General features: G+C 54.6%; 1 protein-coding gene across 2 annotated transcripts in view; it reads left to right on the top strand.

Moving 5' to 3' along the window:
* Nucleotides 1-17048, top strand: part of FCGBP (Fc gamma binding protein) — a 123328-nt gene that overhangs the window by 103738 nt on the left and 2542 nt on the right. For both annotated transcript variants that reach the window (XM_055369371.1, XM_055369368.2), the window contains 8 exons: nt 2901-3238; nt 4543-5116; nt 5511-6127; nt 6872-7415; nt 9022-9593; nt 10166-10739; nt 12503-12702; nt 15814-16197. In XM_055369371.1, coding sequence (XP_055225346.1) covers nt 2901-3238; nt 4543-5116; nt 5511-6127; nt 6872-7415; nt 9022-9593; nt 10166-10739; nt 12503-12702; nt 15814-16197 — 3803 coding nt within the window. The remainder of the gene's footprint in view (nt 1-2900; nt 3239-4542; nt 5117-5510; nt 6128-6871; nt 7416-9021; nt 9594-10165; nt 10740-12502; nt 12703-15813; nt 16198-17048) is intronic.

Below are 17048 nucleotides of genomic sequence, written 5' to 3'. Positions count from 1 at the left end.
TAGCACCAAAGGGCAGGGGAGAGACTGGGATCCCAGGGGCAGGGACAGCGAGCAGAGTTCTGAGTCTCACGCACGGAGACCTCACCAAGGCAGGACATTGGATATGGGGACCCCTCTTAACTGGAAGATCAGGATTTCTAGGGGTATAGTCTCTGATGTGGGAACCCCCCAGACTAAATCTGGGACACAGCCACCCCCAGGGCTCATTTCTTAGGGTGAAGAGCAGAGAACTCTCCTCCCCCTAAGGATGAGAGAATGGGAGCTCCAGCACCAAGGAGTGGGGGCTAAGACTCTCAGGGCTGATGAGCAGGATAATGGGGACTCCCAGGAATGGGGGGTATATCACTCAGCATGTAGTCGAGAGACAGAAAGCGTACGGCCATTTGAATGAGGAAAGTTTAATTAAAGAATCATTTACTTATTAATAGGAGATTAACTATTAAGGGTAAAGAGGGTCTGGTGCCGTGGCTCACACACCCAGAACTTTGGGAGGATCACTTGAGGCCAGGAGTTCGAGACCAGCCTGGGCAACATAGCGAGACCCCTGTCTCCACAAAAAATTGAAAATTAGCCAGGTGTGGTGATGCGTGCCTGTGGTCCCAGCTATTTAGGATGCTGAGGTAGGAGGATCAGTTGACCCCAGGATTTCGAGGCTGCAGTGAGCTATGATTGCACCACTGCTCTCCAGCCTGGGCAAGACAGCAAGACCTTGTCTCTTTACAAATAAATAAACAGAAATAAGAAACGGTAAAGAGAGCACTAAAGAATACCACCAAAGCACACACAGGAAGTAGCCGCCACTCTAGGGCTAAGGTGAAAGCCTCATGGAAGGGAGAAATTGGCCCCTCCTCTTCAAGGAGGGGAGAATCAGCCCCAAGGCTGAGTCCAGTCTCACTGCAGCTGTAGCCCACTGGGTGGCACAGAGGTTTCTGCAGGCTGGACTTGGCAAGAAGGGAACCCCTCACTGGGAAGCCAGCTGCGGCCAGTGGCACTCGCTGAATGTGGCCCCACACCCTGGCCAGAGCTGGAAGGACCGAACTGGCTAGAAGCCAGACCAGGAGCCCCTCCCTCCTGCAGTGACTCTCCAGCGCCCTCTGTTGACAAAGCTTAACTCCGTGGGTGTATTTGAAGCTGAGAGGCGGTACATTGATAATGGACACAGGAGGAAGGAGATGTTTGAAGGCTGGCCTCTCCCACACAGGGGTTCCGCAAGCTGGGGTCACAGATGTAGTAACTGTACAAACAGGGTCTCGGACACAGAAACCCCCCAGGACAGGGCCTCAGCAGTGAGACACGCTCAAGGCTACTGTCCTGAATACAGCAACCCTCAGGGATGGAGTCTTGCACTGAGGGAGCCCAGCCCATGAGACTTAGCTAGTTAGGGTCTCAAACATTTCAAATCCTGCTGAGACCCTGGCGCTGGGCTCTTGCCAGAAGATCACCCCAGGGCCCTAGTCTTGGGCACAGAGGCCTCCAGGACCTAGAGAAATTGGAGACCAATTTCTATCAAATGTGGAGACGTCCAGGGGGCTGAGGTCTCAGGCATGGGGGACCCTGAGACCTAGATCTCTTTTTATTTTTTTTGAGCTAAGGTCTCACTCTGTGGCCCAGGCTAGAGTGTAGTGTAGCTTACTGCAGCCTCGATTTCCTGGGCTCAAACAATCCTCCCGCCTCAGCCTCCCGACTAGTGGGGGACTACAGGCACACACCACCACGCCTGGCTAATTTATTAATCTTTTTGTAGAAATGGGGTCTTACTATGTTGCCCAGGCTAGTCTCAAACTCCAGGGCTCAAGCGATCCTCCCACCTCAGCCTCTTAAAGTGCTGGGATTACAGGCCTGAGCCACCACACCTGGCCTGGGGCCCAGGTCTTGAACACAGAGAACCCTGGGGCTGGGATCTCAGACATGAATGGTCTCAGGGCTGGCATCGCAGACACAAGGACCCCTGGGGCACAGATCTCAACTGGGGTCAAGTGCACCTTTTCTCTAAAGGTGCTAGATGGTAAATGTTTAAGCTTGCAGGCTATACCTTCTGGATCACAATTACTCACTCTGCCACTGTGGTGTCAAAGCAGCCGTAGCCTGTGTAAGTGAAGAGGGTGAGGTTCGTATAAAACTTAACATACAAGAACAGGGTGAAATCTCAAGCAAGGGCACCATGGAAAGTGCACCTTAAACACAGACCCAGAGCCTTGGTCTTAGGTGCGTGGACTCCAGGATCTCAGTCTCACACAGCAAATGGCAGGGCCTCGGTCTCAGAGGTAGGGGAACTCTAGGTACTGGGTCTTGGCTGTACAGACCTCTGGGGCCCAGGTCTCAGGTATGGGACCTTTGACAGCCGAGACTTAGACACAGTCCACCGTGGGGCCTCGGTGTCAGATGTGTGGGACTCCCAGGGGCTGGTCTTGAAAATAGCAGGCTGGGCATGATGGCTCACGCCTGTAATCCCAACACTCTGGGGGGCCGACGTTGGCTGATCACTTGATGTCAGGAGCCCGAGACCAGCCTGGCCAACATGGTGAAATCCTGTCTCTACTAAAAATACAAAAATCAGCCAAGCATGCTGGTGGGCACCTGTAATGCCAGCTACTCAGGAGGCTCAGTCAGCACAATCTCTTGAGCCCGGGAGGCAGAGGTTGTAGTGAGCCAAGATTGCACCATTGCTCTCCAGCCTGGGTGACAGAGAAAGACTCTATCTCAAAAAACCAATAAAACAAAACAAAACAAAATAAAAAAGCAAACTATAGGACCTGGGTCCTAGACATGAGGACTCTGGAATGTGGTCTTGCCTGCAGTAACCCTCAGATCCCCGGCACAGACTGGGGTAGATGTGGAGGGAGCGGCCATGCTTTACAATGGGCAGCCCCTCAAGGTTCTCCTCCCTCTTCTGTCCCCAGACCCGTGCCACGGCGTGACATGCCGGCCACAGGAGACGTGCAAGGAGCAGGGTGGCCAGGGCGTGTGCCTGCCCAACTATGAGGCCACGTGCTGGCTGTGGGGCGACCCACACTACCACTCCTTCGATGGCCGGAAGTTTGACTTCCAGGGCACCTGTAACTATGTGCTGGCAACAACTGGCTGCCCGGGGGTCAGCACCCAGGGCCTGACACCCTTCACCGTCACCACCAAGAATGAGAACCGGGGCAACCCTGCTGTGTCCTACGTGAGAGTCGTCACCGTGGCTGCCCTCGGCACCAACATCTCCATCCACAAGGACGAGATCGGCAAAGTCCGGGTATGTGTGGCAGGATGGTCCCCTGAGGTCCCCGGGAGGGCAGGAGGGATCCTGACGACCACAGTTAGCAGCTCAAGGCTCTTTGTCTTCACCTGGGCCTGAAACAAACTGTCAACAAAAAGAATAATTGCAGCAAAAATGTCACCCTGTTACTGGGAATTAAATGAGCCTAGCCCCTTGCAAAGGGCTTTAACATGGACCTCAGCATTTGCCTTTTTTATCGACCTGGGTTTGAATCCAGCCTCTCCTCCTTATGAGCTATGTGATGCTGGGCAGTTCACTTGGTAGGCCTCAGTTTCCTCATCTGTGAAGTGGGCATCATATCAGGGCCTGTCCCACAGGAAGGTGGTGCATGTCACATGCTGAGCTCAGAGTCTAGTCCAGGTGAACAGTCGTTTGAGTGTCTGTGAGGGAACAAGTGAGAGGCCCAGAGACCAGGACACGGAGAGAAATACAGGGAGATCGGGCCAGGTGCGGTGGCTCACGCCTGTAATCCCAGCACTCTGGGAGGCTGAGGCGGGTGGATCACCTGAGGTTAGTAGTTTGAGACCAGCCTGGCGATATGGTGAAACCCCCATCTCTACTAAAAATACAAAAATTAGCTGGGTGTGGTGGTGCTACTGTAATCCCAGCTACTCTGGAAACTGAGGCAGGAGAATCACTTGAACCTGGGAGGCGGAGGTTACAAGAGCCAAGATTTTGACACTGTACTGCAGCCTGGGTGACAGAGCGAGGATATGTCTCAAAAAAAAAAAAAAAAAGAAAGAAAGAAATATAGGGAGATATGTAGGGATATCAGAGGAGACAGATGGGCTATCCTTTCTGCCCAGGGAAACGGAGATAGAGCTTAATGGTAGCTCACAGAGAGGAAATGAGGGATGGAACAGAGTAGGCACCGGATAAATGATGGTGAGTGAGTGGAAGAGACACACAGAGAATGAGGGTAGGAGGGAGGAAGGGAAGAGGAGGGAGAGATAGACAGAGAGACAGAAAGAGAGAGAGAGAGAGAAGACCAAGTGATATAGACTTAGGTGAAGACAGAGGGAGAGAGACACAGAGAGACGGAGAAACAGAGGAGGGAGATAGAGATCAAGGGAGAAGATCTAGAAAAAGTAAAGTGAGGTTTCATTCCCCAAGACCTGGGCTAGAACAACTGTCCATAGTGTGTCAGATGACAATCCAACTATCGGGGGAAGGCCTTGGCCTCTCCCAGCCCCCGATGGGATGAGAGAGAGGGAGGCAGAGGGCCAGAGCTGGGGCCGTAAAACCTCCAGTGACCCGTTTGCCTTCCCTCCTTCCCGCAGGTGAACGGTGTGCTCACAGCCTTGCCTGTCTCCGTGGCCGACGGGCGGATTTCAGTGACCCAGGGTGCATCGAAGGCACTGCTGGTGGCTGACTTTGGACTGCAAGTCAGCTATGACTGGAATTGGCGGGTAGACGTGACGCTGCCCAGCAGCTATCATGGCGCAGTGTGCGGGCTCTGCGGTAACATGGACCGCAACCCCAACAATGACCAGGTCTTCCCTAATGGCACACTGGCTCCGTCCATACCCATCTGGGGCGGCAGCTGGCGAGCCCCAGGCTGGGACCCACTGTGTTGGGACGAATGTCGGGGGTCCTGCCCAACGTGCCCTGAGGACCGGTTGGAGCAGTACGAGGGCCCTGGCTTCTGCGGACCCCTGGCCCCTGGCACAGGGGGCCCCTTCACCACCTGCCATGCTCATGTGCCACCTGAGAGCTTCTTCAAGGGCTGTGTTCTGGACGTCTGCATGGGTGGTGGGGACCATGACATTCTTTGCAAGGCACTGGCTTCCTACGTGGCCGCCTGCCAGGCCGCTGGGGTTGTCATCGAAGACTGGCGGGCACAGGTCGGCTGTGGTGAGTGTTGGGGGAGCAGAGGCGGGGCTGGGGGCGGGGTCCCGTCTCTTCGGGGCTGGTTTGGTTTCACTCTGGTCCTTCTGGGTCTCTTTGTTTTCTTTTCTCTCTGTTTGTCTCTCTGTTTCTTGGTGCTCGTCTCTGGGCCTCGCTTTGCTTGTCTCTATCTGTCTGTTTCTCATTCTCTAGCTCCCTCAGTTTCTGCTTGGGTCTCCTGGTGTCTCGCTTTCTCCCATTTCTTTCTCTGTGTCCTCTCTCTGTGTCTTGTTTTCTGTCTCCCCCTTTCTCTGTCTGCTCCCCAGTGTCTCTCTCTGTCTCCTCACACCCTGTCCTGGGACCCCACCCCTAACACCCTTCTCTCTGTTTCTCTCCTTCCTGCTCCTTCGTCTGCCCACAGAGATCACCTGCCCAGAAAACAGCCACTATGAGGTCTGTGGCCCACCCTGCCCGGCCAGCTGTCCGTCCCCTGCACCCCTTACGACTCCGGCCGTATGCGAGGGCCCCTGTGTGGAGGGCTGCCAGTGCGACGCGGGTTTCGTGTTAAGTGCTGACCGCTGTGTTTCCCTCAACAACGGCTGCGGCTGCTGGGCCAATGGCACCTACCACGAGGCGGGCAGTGAGTTTTGGGCTGATGGCACCTGCTCCCAGAGGTGTCGCTGCGGGCCTGGGGGTGGCTCGCTGGTCTGCACACCTGCCAGCTGTGGGCTGGGTGAAGTGTGTGGCCTCCTGCCATCCGGCCAGCACGGCTGCCAGCCCATCAGCACAGCTGAGTGCCAGGCGTGGGGTGACCCCCATTACGTCACTCTGGATGGGCACCGATTCGATTTCCAAGGCACCTGCGAGTACCTGCTGAGTGCACCCTGCCACGGACCACCCTTGGGGGCTGAGAACTTCACTGTCACTGTAGCCAATGAGCACCGGGGCAGCCAGGCTGTCAGCTACACCCGCAGTGTCACCCTGCAAATCTACAACCACAGCCTGACACTGAGTGCCCGCTGGCCCCGGAAGCTACAGGTGAGGAGGGCTGTGGGCCAGACAGGAGCAAGTGCCAGCTCTGGGGTTGCCTGAGATGGTAAGGGCTTCACCATTCCCCTGGGCACCTTTCACAGCTTAGCTGGGGCATGATGGAAGGGTCAGAGTGTAGGCCTAGGAGCCTGATGGCTTGGCACAGCGGCTTCTTCCTCTGTGAGCCTAGCGTATTCCTCTGTAAACTGGTCTAAGAAAAGTACCTGTTTTCGAGAAGGATGAGGAGTCAGTGACATGAGCCTATAGAGGCTCTTTGTTTTTTCTTTTCTGTTTTTCTTTCTTGCTTTTCTTTCTTTTTTTTCTTAGCCTGACTCTGTTGCCCAGGCTGGAGTGCCGCGAAAGGATTAGGGCTCACTGTAGCCTGGAACTCGTGGGCTGAATCCATCCTCCTGCCTTGGCCTCTGCCTCCCAAGTGGCCAGGACTAAAGGCGCACGCCACCACGCTGGCTAATTTTTCATTTTTTTTGTAGAGATGGGGGTCTCACTGTGTTGCCCAGGCGGGTCTGAACTTCTGACCTCAAGTGATCCTCCCATCTCGTCCTTCCAAAGTACTGGGATTGCAGGCTTTGCCACCAGGCCCGGCCTATAGATGCTCATTATTATTTTCAGAGGGGAGGTGACATGCTCTGGGTCCCACAGCTAGTAGGTGGTGGGGCCAGGATTCAAACCCGTGTTCTCTCCACTCACCACACCCCATCACCCCCCCCCCCCCCCGCCATCCCCCGCCCGCAGGTCGACGGCGTGTTCGTGGCTCTGCCCTTCCAGCTGGACTCGCTCCTGCACGCACACCTGAGCGGCGCCGACGTGGTGGTGACCACAACCTCAGGGCTCTCGCTGGCTTTCGATGGGGACAGCTTCGTGCGCCTGCGCGTGCCGGCGGCGTACGCGGGCTCTCTCTGTGGCTTATGCGGGAACTACAACCAGGACCCCGCAGACGACCTGAAGGCTGTGGGCGGGAAGCCCGCCGGATGGCAGGTGGGCGGGGCCCAGGGCTGCGGAGAATGTGTGTCCAAGCCATGCCCGTCGCCGTGCACCCCAGAGCAGCAGGAGTCCTTCGGCGGCCAGGACGCGTGCGGCGTGATCTCCGCCACCGACGGCCCGCTGGCGCCCTGCCACGGCCTTGTGCCGCCCGCGCAGTACTTCCAGGGCTGCTTGCTGGACGCCTGCCAAGTTCAGGGCCATCCTGGAGGCCTCTGTCCTGCAGTGGCCACCTACGTGGCAGCCTGTCAGGCCGCTGGGGCCCAGCTCGGCGAGTGGAGGCGGCCGGACTTCTGTCGTGAGTACTGCTCCATGCATGGTCCACATGGTCGGGTCTCTCCCTGTCCTTCCCAGGACTGTAGGACAGCAGCCCCTTCCTCCTCAATGGGGCTCAGGGGCCACCTTCCTTCCTCTGAGCTTGGTATCTCCTATCAGGGAACACCTTGGCACTCACACACTGAAATGCCCCAAGTCAGGTACTGCAGTGAGAGAGAGTTAGAAACACCTAGTCAGAGTGTGGGCGTGGTAGCTGACGCCTGTAATCCCAGCACTTTGGGAGGCCGAGGCAGGTGGATCACCTGAGGTCAGGAAGTTGAGACTAGCCCGGTCAACATGGTGAAATCCCTGTCCCTACTAAAAATACAAAATTTATCTGGGCGTGGTGCTGGGCACCTGTAATCCCAGCTAATCAGGAGGCTGAGGCACTTGAACCCAGGAGGCAGAGGTTGCAGTGAGCCATGATGTGACACTGCATTCCAGCCTGGGCAACAGAGTGAGACACCATCTCAAAAAAAAAAAAAGAAAGAAAGAAAAAAAGACAAGAAACACCTAGTCAGAAACCTGGGGTCCAGGACACTGTTGGGGATTGGTGATCCATGCTCTCAGATATCCAAGGCATGTAGATTGGGATGGCTGACCCTGCCTCAGTCACACAGCAAGGTACCCCTGGTTAGGAAGACCTAGTGAGTTACAGCTGGTCAGAGGCCCTTGGTCTGTTGCACACACTGAAATACACCTAGTCACATAGAATAAGTCACGTACCTTCAGTGGTATCTGCTCAGATTTTGTACTGAGACTAACTGGTTAGATACACTCAGATAGAATCAGGACTCTTACATAGCCCTGGGCAGATCCACACCGATGCATGGTTAGATAGTCCTAGGTGGTTCCCTTCAGGCAGGGTCTCCTGGTCACTTGTATCCTGCCAACTTCACACAGGCACACCCTGAGACAGACCATGTCAGAAGGACTCTGGGAGATGCTCCAGGTCGGACACCCACAGCTGGGTGCCCTCAGGCAGAGTCATACCCCGAGATACATGTGGCCCCATACCCCAGTCACATTCACACCCTGAGATAAACATCATCTGTTCTGATCTTGAATATCCCAAACACATATAAGTGATCCATTTCACCCAGGTAAGCCTGGATTACATAGTGAGACCCCATCTCTACAGAAAACTACTAATAAATTAGCCAGATGTGGTGGCTCATGCCTGTAGTCCCAGATACTCGGGGGGCTGAGGCAGGATGATCGCTTGAGCCCAGGAGGTGGAGGCTGCAGTAAGCGCGCCTCTGCACTCCAGCCTGGGTGAGATAGAGTGAGACCCTGTCTCAAAAAAAAAAAAAAAAAAATAAATAAATAAATAAATAAATAAAAATCAGGCAAGCAGAGTCATTTGATCTTTAGAAATATTTGGTCAGACTAGCACATAACCTGGTCAGAGAGACCAGGGCATGTCCCCTCCCATTCCAGGTCCCACACTGAGTCCCCCAGTTAGATGTCCTGGATCACATGTGCATACACAGAGACACTCAAGTTGGCCTGAGCAGTTTTCCCACTCAGGGCCTCCCCAGACCCTGACTCGAACACCTACCTGGCTCATGCCCACCTTGTCCCCACAGCCTTGCAGTGCCCTGCCCACAGCCACTATGAGCTCTGCGGTGACTCCTGCCCTGTGAGCTGCCCGAGCCTGTCGGCACCCGAGGGCTGTGAGTCAGCCTGCCGTGAAGGCTGTGTCTGCGATGCTGGCTTCGTGCTCAGTGGTGACACCTGCGTACCCGTGGGCCAGTGTGGCTGCCTCCATGATGGCCGCTACTACCCACTGGGCGAGGTCTTCTACCCGGGCCCTGAGTGTGAGCGGCGCTGTGAGTGTGGGCCAGGTGGCCATGTCACCTGCCAGGAGGGCGCAGCCTGTGGGCCCCATGAGGAGTGCCGGTTAGAGGATGGTGTCCAGGCCTGTCATGCCACAGGCTGTGGCCGCTGCCTGGCCAATGGGGGCATCCACTACATCACCCTTGATGGCCGTGTCTACGACCTGCATGGCTCCTGTTCCTATGTCTTGGCCCAAGTCTGCCACCCAAAGCCTGGGGACGAGGACTTTTCCATCGTGCTTGAGAAGAATGCAGCTGGAGATCTCCAACGCCTCCTGGTTACTGTGGCTGGCCAGGTTGTGAGCCTAGCTCAGGGGCAGCAGGTGAGTCCATGTGAGCCTGCCCTGGGGGTCTGAAGGCAACACAGCCCCATCTAGGGGGTTCTGAGGGAGACACGACCCCACCCTGTAGGTATGAGAGGGACATTCCTCTAACATGGGAACTCTGGTCCCTATCCTGGAAGGTCTGGTGAATGGTCCCACCCTGGGAGATTTTTGTTTTGTTTTGTGACAGGGTCTTGTTCTGTCACCCAGGCTGGAGTGTATTGGCGTGATCACAGCTCACTGCAGGCTCAACCTGCTGGGCTCAAGCAATCCTCCCACCTCAGCCCCCCATGCCTAGCTAATTTTTTATTTTTGGTAGAGATGAGGTCTTGCTGTCATGGCCAGGCTGGTCTCGAACTCCTGGGCTCAAGTGATCCACCTGTCCGGGCCTCCCAAAGTGCTGGGATTACAGGTGTGAGTCACCACGCCAGGCCTGGGGCCCAAGAAGTTTAAGGGAAACATGACCTGACGTTAATGGGACTGAGGGAGATGCAGCTCTGGCCTGGGAGTGGGACAGGACAGCCTTGCCTGTGGTTCTGTGAGTTCCTGACCTACCCGACCCTTCCACCCAGGTCACCGTGGACGGCGAGGCTGTGGCCCTGCCTGTGGCTGTGGGCCACGTGCGGGTGACCGCCGAGGGCCGAAACATGGTTCTGCAGACGACCAAGGGGCTGCGGCTTCTCTTTGATGGCGATGCCCACCTCCTCATGTCCATCCCCAGCCCCTTCCGTGGACGGCTCTGTGGCCTCTGTGGGAACTTCAATGGCAACTGGAGTGACGACTTTGTCTTGCCCAATGGCTCGGCAGCATCCAGTGTGGAGACCTTCGGGGCTGCATGGCGGGCGCCCGGCTCCTCCAAGGGCTGTGGCGAGGGCTGCGGGCCCCAAGGCTGCCCGGTGTGCTTGGCAGAGGAGACTGCACCCTATGAGAGCAACGAGGCCTGCGGGCAGCTCCGGAATCCCCAGGGCCCCTTCGCGACCTGCCAGGCGGTGCTGAGTCCCTCTGAGTACTTCCGCCAATGCATATACGACCTGTGCGCGCAAAAGGGTGACAAAGCCTTCCTGTGCCGCAGCCTGGCAGCCTACACGGCGGCCTGTCAGGCAGCTGGCGTGGCCGTGAAGCCCTGGAGGACAGACAGCTTCTGCCGTGAGTGTCCGTGGGTCCCTCGCAGGACTCTAGACCAGGTGTAGGGGCCCCTCCTGGCCCATTCCTTCTATTTGCATGTCGGAGTGGTTTCTCCCTGTAAAAGCGCTCCCTCCCCACCCCCTCCCACCCCACACCCACACAACTCCTTCTCCCACGGCATAGTCCACTGGCTTCCCTGCTATCCCTCTGACTGTTCCTTCTCAGCCTCCTGTCCGGGCCCACTCTCCTCAAACCTCAAATTCTCTTCTTCCCTAGTGCTCTATTCTGGACTCTTTCTGCAGTGACCTGAAAGGGAGAGTTGGATGGGTTGGGAGATCTGTGGCTCACACAGACCCTCCTTCTACCCCCGACAAGACCATATCCCCTCAGATCCCCCCAAGACAAGGCTGCAGGCTATTAAACACCCCCCTAAACTAGGAGTGTACCTCTCATTCAATTCCCCATGGGAGGGACATCACCAGAGACTCTCAGGAAAAAGCAATGGCCCCTTCGGCTCCAGGTCAGAGCCAGGTCTCCCCTGGGCAGGACCTATACCCAGGGCGGTCGTCCACACCCGCGGCCTTAGATTTGTTCTCATTGTTGACCATGGACCTGGTCTGTCTGTCTCAAGCCCTGAACTCTCTTCTGACTGTCAGCCCAGTGATCCTGATTTCTGACTTCTGGCCTTCAGAACTGTGGGAGAATGAATTTCTCCTGTTTAAGCTACAAAGTCTGTGGTAATTGTTAGGGTGTCCAGGACACCTTCCCCTGGGTGTCCTTACCGTCCCTCTTACCTGCTGTGTTCCCAAATAAAATCAGCATTTCACCCCCAGCCTGATGCTCCTTCCCCAAACCTGGTGGGCATTGCAGAACAGCCACACCTCCACCAATTGCTTAGCCAGAGACCAGGGACTTACCACAGATACTTCCCTTGGGTCCATATAGCCCCTGTCCCAACTCTGATCCCTCTGCCTGTGCCCCCCTATCCCAGCCCTGACCCCTTTGCCTGTGCCCCCCACACCCTGGCCCTGACCCCTCTGCCTGTGCCCCCTACCCGGCCCTGACCCCTCTGCCTGTGCCCCCTACCCCAGCCCTCAACCCTCTGTGTGTGCCCTCCCCATCCCGGCCCTGACCCCTCTGCCTTTGCCCCCCAACCCCAGCCCTGACCCCTTTGCTTGTGCCCCCAACCCCAGCCCTCAACCCTCTGTCTGTGCCCTCCCTATCCTGGCGCTGACCCCTCTGCCTGTGTGCCCCCACTCTGGCCCTGACCTCTTTGCCTGTGCCCCTGACCCTGGTCCTGACCCCTCTGCCTGTGCCCCCGACCCTGGCCCTCAACCCTCTGTCTGTGCCCTCCCCATCCCAGCCCTGACCCTTCTGTCTGTAGCCCCCTACCCTGGCCCTGACCCCTCTGCCTGTGCCTCCCCATCCCAGCCCTGACCCTTCTGTCTGTAGCCCCCTACCCTGGCCCTGACCCCTCTGCCTTTGCCCCCTCATGCCTGCCCTGACCCCTCTGCCTGTGCCTCCCACCCTGGCCCTGACCCCTCTGCCTGTGCCTCCCCACCCTGGCCCTGACCTCTCTGTCTACACTCCCTGATGCAGCATGTTCACTTTGGGCTCTTCCTGTCTGTCCCACTGGAAGTGAGCTCTGTAGGACTGGGGTTGAGGCTTTTCTCAATATTTGTGTCCTCAGCACCGCCTAAAACAGGGCTGGGTGTGCAGTAGGCCCCATTGGTTATCCAGGACCCTTTGGAGGTGTGACTCAGCCCTGCCTCCTCTCTCTGCAGCGCTCCAGTGCCCCGCCCACAGCCACTACTCCATCTGCACTCGCACCTGCCAGGGCTCCTGTGCGGCTCTCTCCGGCCTCACGGGCTGCACCACCCGCTGTTTTGAGGGCTGTGAATGCGACGACCGCTTCCTGCTTTCCCAGGGTGTCTGCATCCCTGTCCAAGATTGTGGCTGCACCCATGATGGCCGATACTTGCCGGTGAGTAGGGGCTTGGGGTGGGCAGTGAGGGTAGAAGAGCTTGAGAGAGACCCAGAGATTCTGTGCTGACCTCTTCAAGGCTGGAGACAGAGGAGGTACCGCCATATCCCAGCTGTGTGACTTGATGCAGGCAACCTCCCCCTATTAGTCTCCTGCAGCTTCTGTAACCAATTACCGCAGACATGGCAGCTTAAACAGGAGAAATTCATTCTCCCACAGTTCTGAAGGCCAAAAATCAGAAATCAGGAATACTGGGCTGACATCAAGGGGTTGGCAAGGTGGCACTCCCTCCAGAGAAATCTAGGGGAGGCCATGCCCAGTGGCTCATACTTGCAGTCCCAGCCCTTTGGGAGGCCAAGGCGGGAGGATCACTTGAGCCCAGGAATTCAAAACCAGCTTGGGCGACATAATGAGACCCCATCTCTACAATTGTTTTTTTAATTAGCTGGGCATGGTGGTGCACACCTATAGTCCCAGCTACTCAAGAGGCTGAGGTGGGACAATGGCGTGAGCCCAGGAGTTGGAGGCTGCAGTGAGCTATGATCACGTTGCTGCACTCCAGCCTGGGTGACAGAGCAAGACCTTACCTCTAAAGAAAAAAGGAAAAGAGCCAGGCACGGTGGCTCACACCTGTAATCCCAGCACTTTGGGAGACTGAGGCGGGCGGATCATGAGGTCAGAAGTTCAAGACCAGCCTGACCAACATGGTGAAACCCTGTCTCTACTAAAAATACAAAAATTAGCCGGGCATGGTGGTGCGTGCCTGTAATCCCAGCTACTCAGGAGGCTGAGGCAGGAGAATCACTTGAATCCAGGAGGCGGAGGTGGCAGTGAGCCGAGATCGCGCCACTACACTCCAGCCTGGGTGACAGACCGAGACTCCATGTCAAAAAAAAAAAAAAAAAAAGAAAAGAAAAGAAAAGAAAAAAGAAATCTAGGGGAAAATCTGTTCGTTGCCTCTTCCAGTTGCTGGTTGCTGCAGGTTTTCCTTGGTTGTGGCCACGTCACGCCAACCTCTGCCTCCTCTTCTGAGTGTGTCATAACATCTCCCTCTGCTTCCCTCTTATAAGGATACACGTGATTGCATCTAAGGCTCACTCATAATCCAGGAGAAATTTTCCATCTTCAGATCCTTAATTCAATCACATCTGCAAACACACTTTTCCCATATAAGGTGACATTTACTCATTACAGGGATTAGGACCTGATATCTTGGGGCGGGGGCATCATTTGGCCCCTCCTTGAACCGCATTTTCTTCACCTGTAAAATGGGACTAATCACCATCTTTGTACCATAGGTGTCTGAGGATCAGGCCCGATTATACAGGAAAGATACCCACTGAGCACTGGGCCTTGCCCTGCATGTTCATCACACTCAGTAAAAAGAGAGCAGTTTACAGCGGGGCGCAGTGGCTCACACCTGTAATCCCAGCACTTTAGGAGGCCAAGGTGGGCAGATCAAAAGATCAGGAGTTCGAGACCAGCCTGGCCAATATGGTGAAACCGCGTCTCTACTAAAAATACAAAAATTAGCTGGGCGTGGTGGCGGACACCTGTAGTCCTAGCTACTCGGGAGGCTGAGGCAGGAGAATCCCTCGAACCCGGGAGGTGGAAGTTGCAGCGAGCCGAGATTGTGCCACAGCACTGTAGCGTGAGCAACAGACCGAGACTCCATGTCAAAAAGAAAAAAAAAGAAATAGCAGTTTACAACAGTGCAAATAGGTAGCCCAGCTAATAATTGTTTAATAATATGAATTAAATTGAAGAATTGATTTATTCTTGTTAATAATTTTTTTTGAGCTCTTACTATGCACCATGTTTGTTATGGGTGCTATTATTTATTTCTTTATTTATTGAGATAGGATTGCACTCTGTCTTTCAGGCAGGAGTGCGGTGGCATGATCACGGCTTACTACAGCCTCAAACTTCTGGGCTCAAGTGATCTTTCTGTCTCAGCTTCCTGAGTAGCTGGGACCACAGGCTCACACTGCCATCCCTGGCTAACTATTTAATTTTTTTGTAGAAATGGGATCTCACTATGTTGTCCAGGCTGGTCTCAAACTCCTGGGCTCAAGCAGTCCTCCTGCCTTGGCCTCCTAAAGTGCTGGGATTACAGGGATGAGCCACCTCTCCCAGCCATGTTCTGGATGTTAATTCATTTAATAATCACAACAATCCTATGCAATAGATACTATGACTATTTTCCCCATTTTACAGATGAAGAAATTGTGACATAGAGAAGTCAGCCCGAGGCTAGCCATTAACATGCAGCACTAACTTGCATTGCTTGCAAATGGAGCCAAATTTTGCTCTTTCCTTGAGGTCTCACTGCCTACTGGAAGCCATCCTTGATCCCCTAGGCTGGGTTAAGTGCCTCCTCTGAACCCCTCAGCTCCCTATGCTTCCCCATCTCTGCCCTGACCCCTCTGCCTATGCCAGAAATCTTGGATTTGTGAGTCTGGCCTTCATGGGAGAGGTCTGGCCTAGAGATGTGGAAATCATCATTGTAGAGATGGCATTTATTTTGTTAATTACATTTCTTCATTTCTAACCTGTATCAGTTAGCTTTTGCTGGGTTACAGATCACTCCAAAACGTTGTGGCTTAAAACAATTATTCATTTAGTTTGCAATTTTGTGACTGCAGTTTAGGCTGGACTTGGCTGGGCGGTTCTTCTGCTGTCCTCTGGGCTTACTCATGTATAATATCTGTAGTCACCTGGTGGGTCAGCTGAAGGCTGCCTGGTCTGAGTGGCCTGAGCTGGAAGAGTTACCTATGTTCCATGGGGTCACTCATCTTCTAGGGAGCTAGCCCAGGCTTGTTCTCATGGTGGCTGGGCAGGATTCTGTGTATGTGAGAGAGAGAGAGAAGGAAAGAGACGCTGTGAGGTCTCTTGAGGTCTAGGCTTAAACCTGTTACAACATTGCTTCTTCTGTGTTTCATTGACCTAAATATAGTCTTACGGCCAACCCAGATTCATACGGAGTGGGAAATAAACTCTGTTTCTTAATGGGAGTCTGTAAAGTCACTCTGCATGGATACAGAGGGTTCAAGCAGTGTGGCCATTTTTGCGATCCATCCCACCACCATAACCTGGCCTTTCTGTGCACAGGTAAACTCCTCCCTGCTGACCTCAGACTGCAGTGAGCGCTGTTCCTGTTCCTCAAGCTCCGGCCTGACATGCCAGGCAGCTGGCTGCCCACCAGGCCGTGTATGTGAGGTCAAGGCTGAAGCCCGGAACTGCTGGGCCACCCGTGGTCTCTGTGTCCTGTCTGTGGGTGCCAACCTCACCACCTTTGATGGGGCCCGTGGTGCCACCACCTCTCCTGGTGTCTATGAGCTCTCTTCCCGCTGCCCAGGACTACAGAATACCATCCCCTGGTACCGTGTAGTTGCCGAAGTCCAGATCTGCCATGGCAAAACGGAGGCTGTGGGCCAGGTCCACATCTTCTTCCAGGATGGGATGGTGACGTTGACTCCAAACAAGGGCGTGTGGGTAAGTTTGTGAGTAGGGGGTAGGGAATGTCTCCCTGGGCTTTTGCTCTTCTGATTACAGGGTCCCCACATTCCTGGCTTCCTTTCTGTCTTGCGATCTGTTTTCTTTATCCAGGTCTCTGCGGTTTAGTCTCTGGATTTGTATTTATCTCAATATTTCAAACTTGGTCCCTCTGTTCTGGCTGAGTTCTAGAGGAGCAAAAACATACTCAAGTCACTTAATAGTTTTGACATTAGTATGAATCGAGACTCTATGGGTTGCAAGTGACTTAAAACCAAATTCAAACTGCCTTAAGCAAAATTGAATTTATTAGTACATGTAGCTAGAAAATCCCAGGATAGAGCCTCAGGAATGGCTGGATCTAGGTGCCCTGGCAATATTATCAGAAATTTGTACTTCCATCTTTGAGACTTGCTATTGGCCAAATCAGCTTTATTCTCAAACAGGCTTTCCACTTACAGGGGTAAAGACGACCCCTGCCCAGCTGCCCAGGCCTACACCCCACCAGCTTAGCTACCTTAACAGAAAATGGTTCAATAAAAGACCCAGGATTATATCTCACTGAGCCAGTTTGGGTCACATGCCCACCCCTGGAGCCAATCACTGTGACTTCAGGGAGGAAGTTCTGTGATTGGTCAAGGCTGGGGGTGGGGGGGTCACATAATGTGTCAGGGTTTCCCATAACCACCCCCAGGTTCAGTGATTCACTAGGACTCACAGGACTCAGCATATAGTTGTACTTAGGGCTAAGATGTATCATAGGGAAAAGATACGAAGTGAAATTGACACAGGGAAAAGGTGCATCGCACAAAGTCCAGGGGAAATCATGGGCAAGCTTCCGAGAGTCCTTT

The sequence above is a fragment of the Gorilla gorilla genome, chromosome 20, assembly GCF_029281585.2.
Source record: "Gorilla gorilla gorilla isolate KB3781 chromosome 20, NHGRI_mGorGor1-v2.1_pri, whole genome shotgun sequence".
Taxonomy (NCBI): Eukaryota; Metazoa; Chordata; class Mammalia; order Primates; family Hominidae; genus Gorilla; species Gorilla gorilla.
This window is presented reverse-complemented; position numbering and strand designations above follow the sequence as displayed.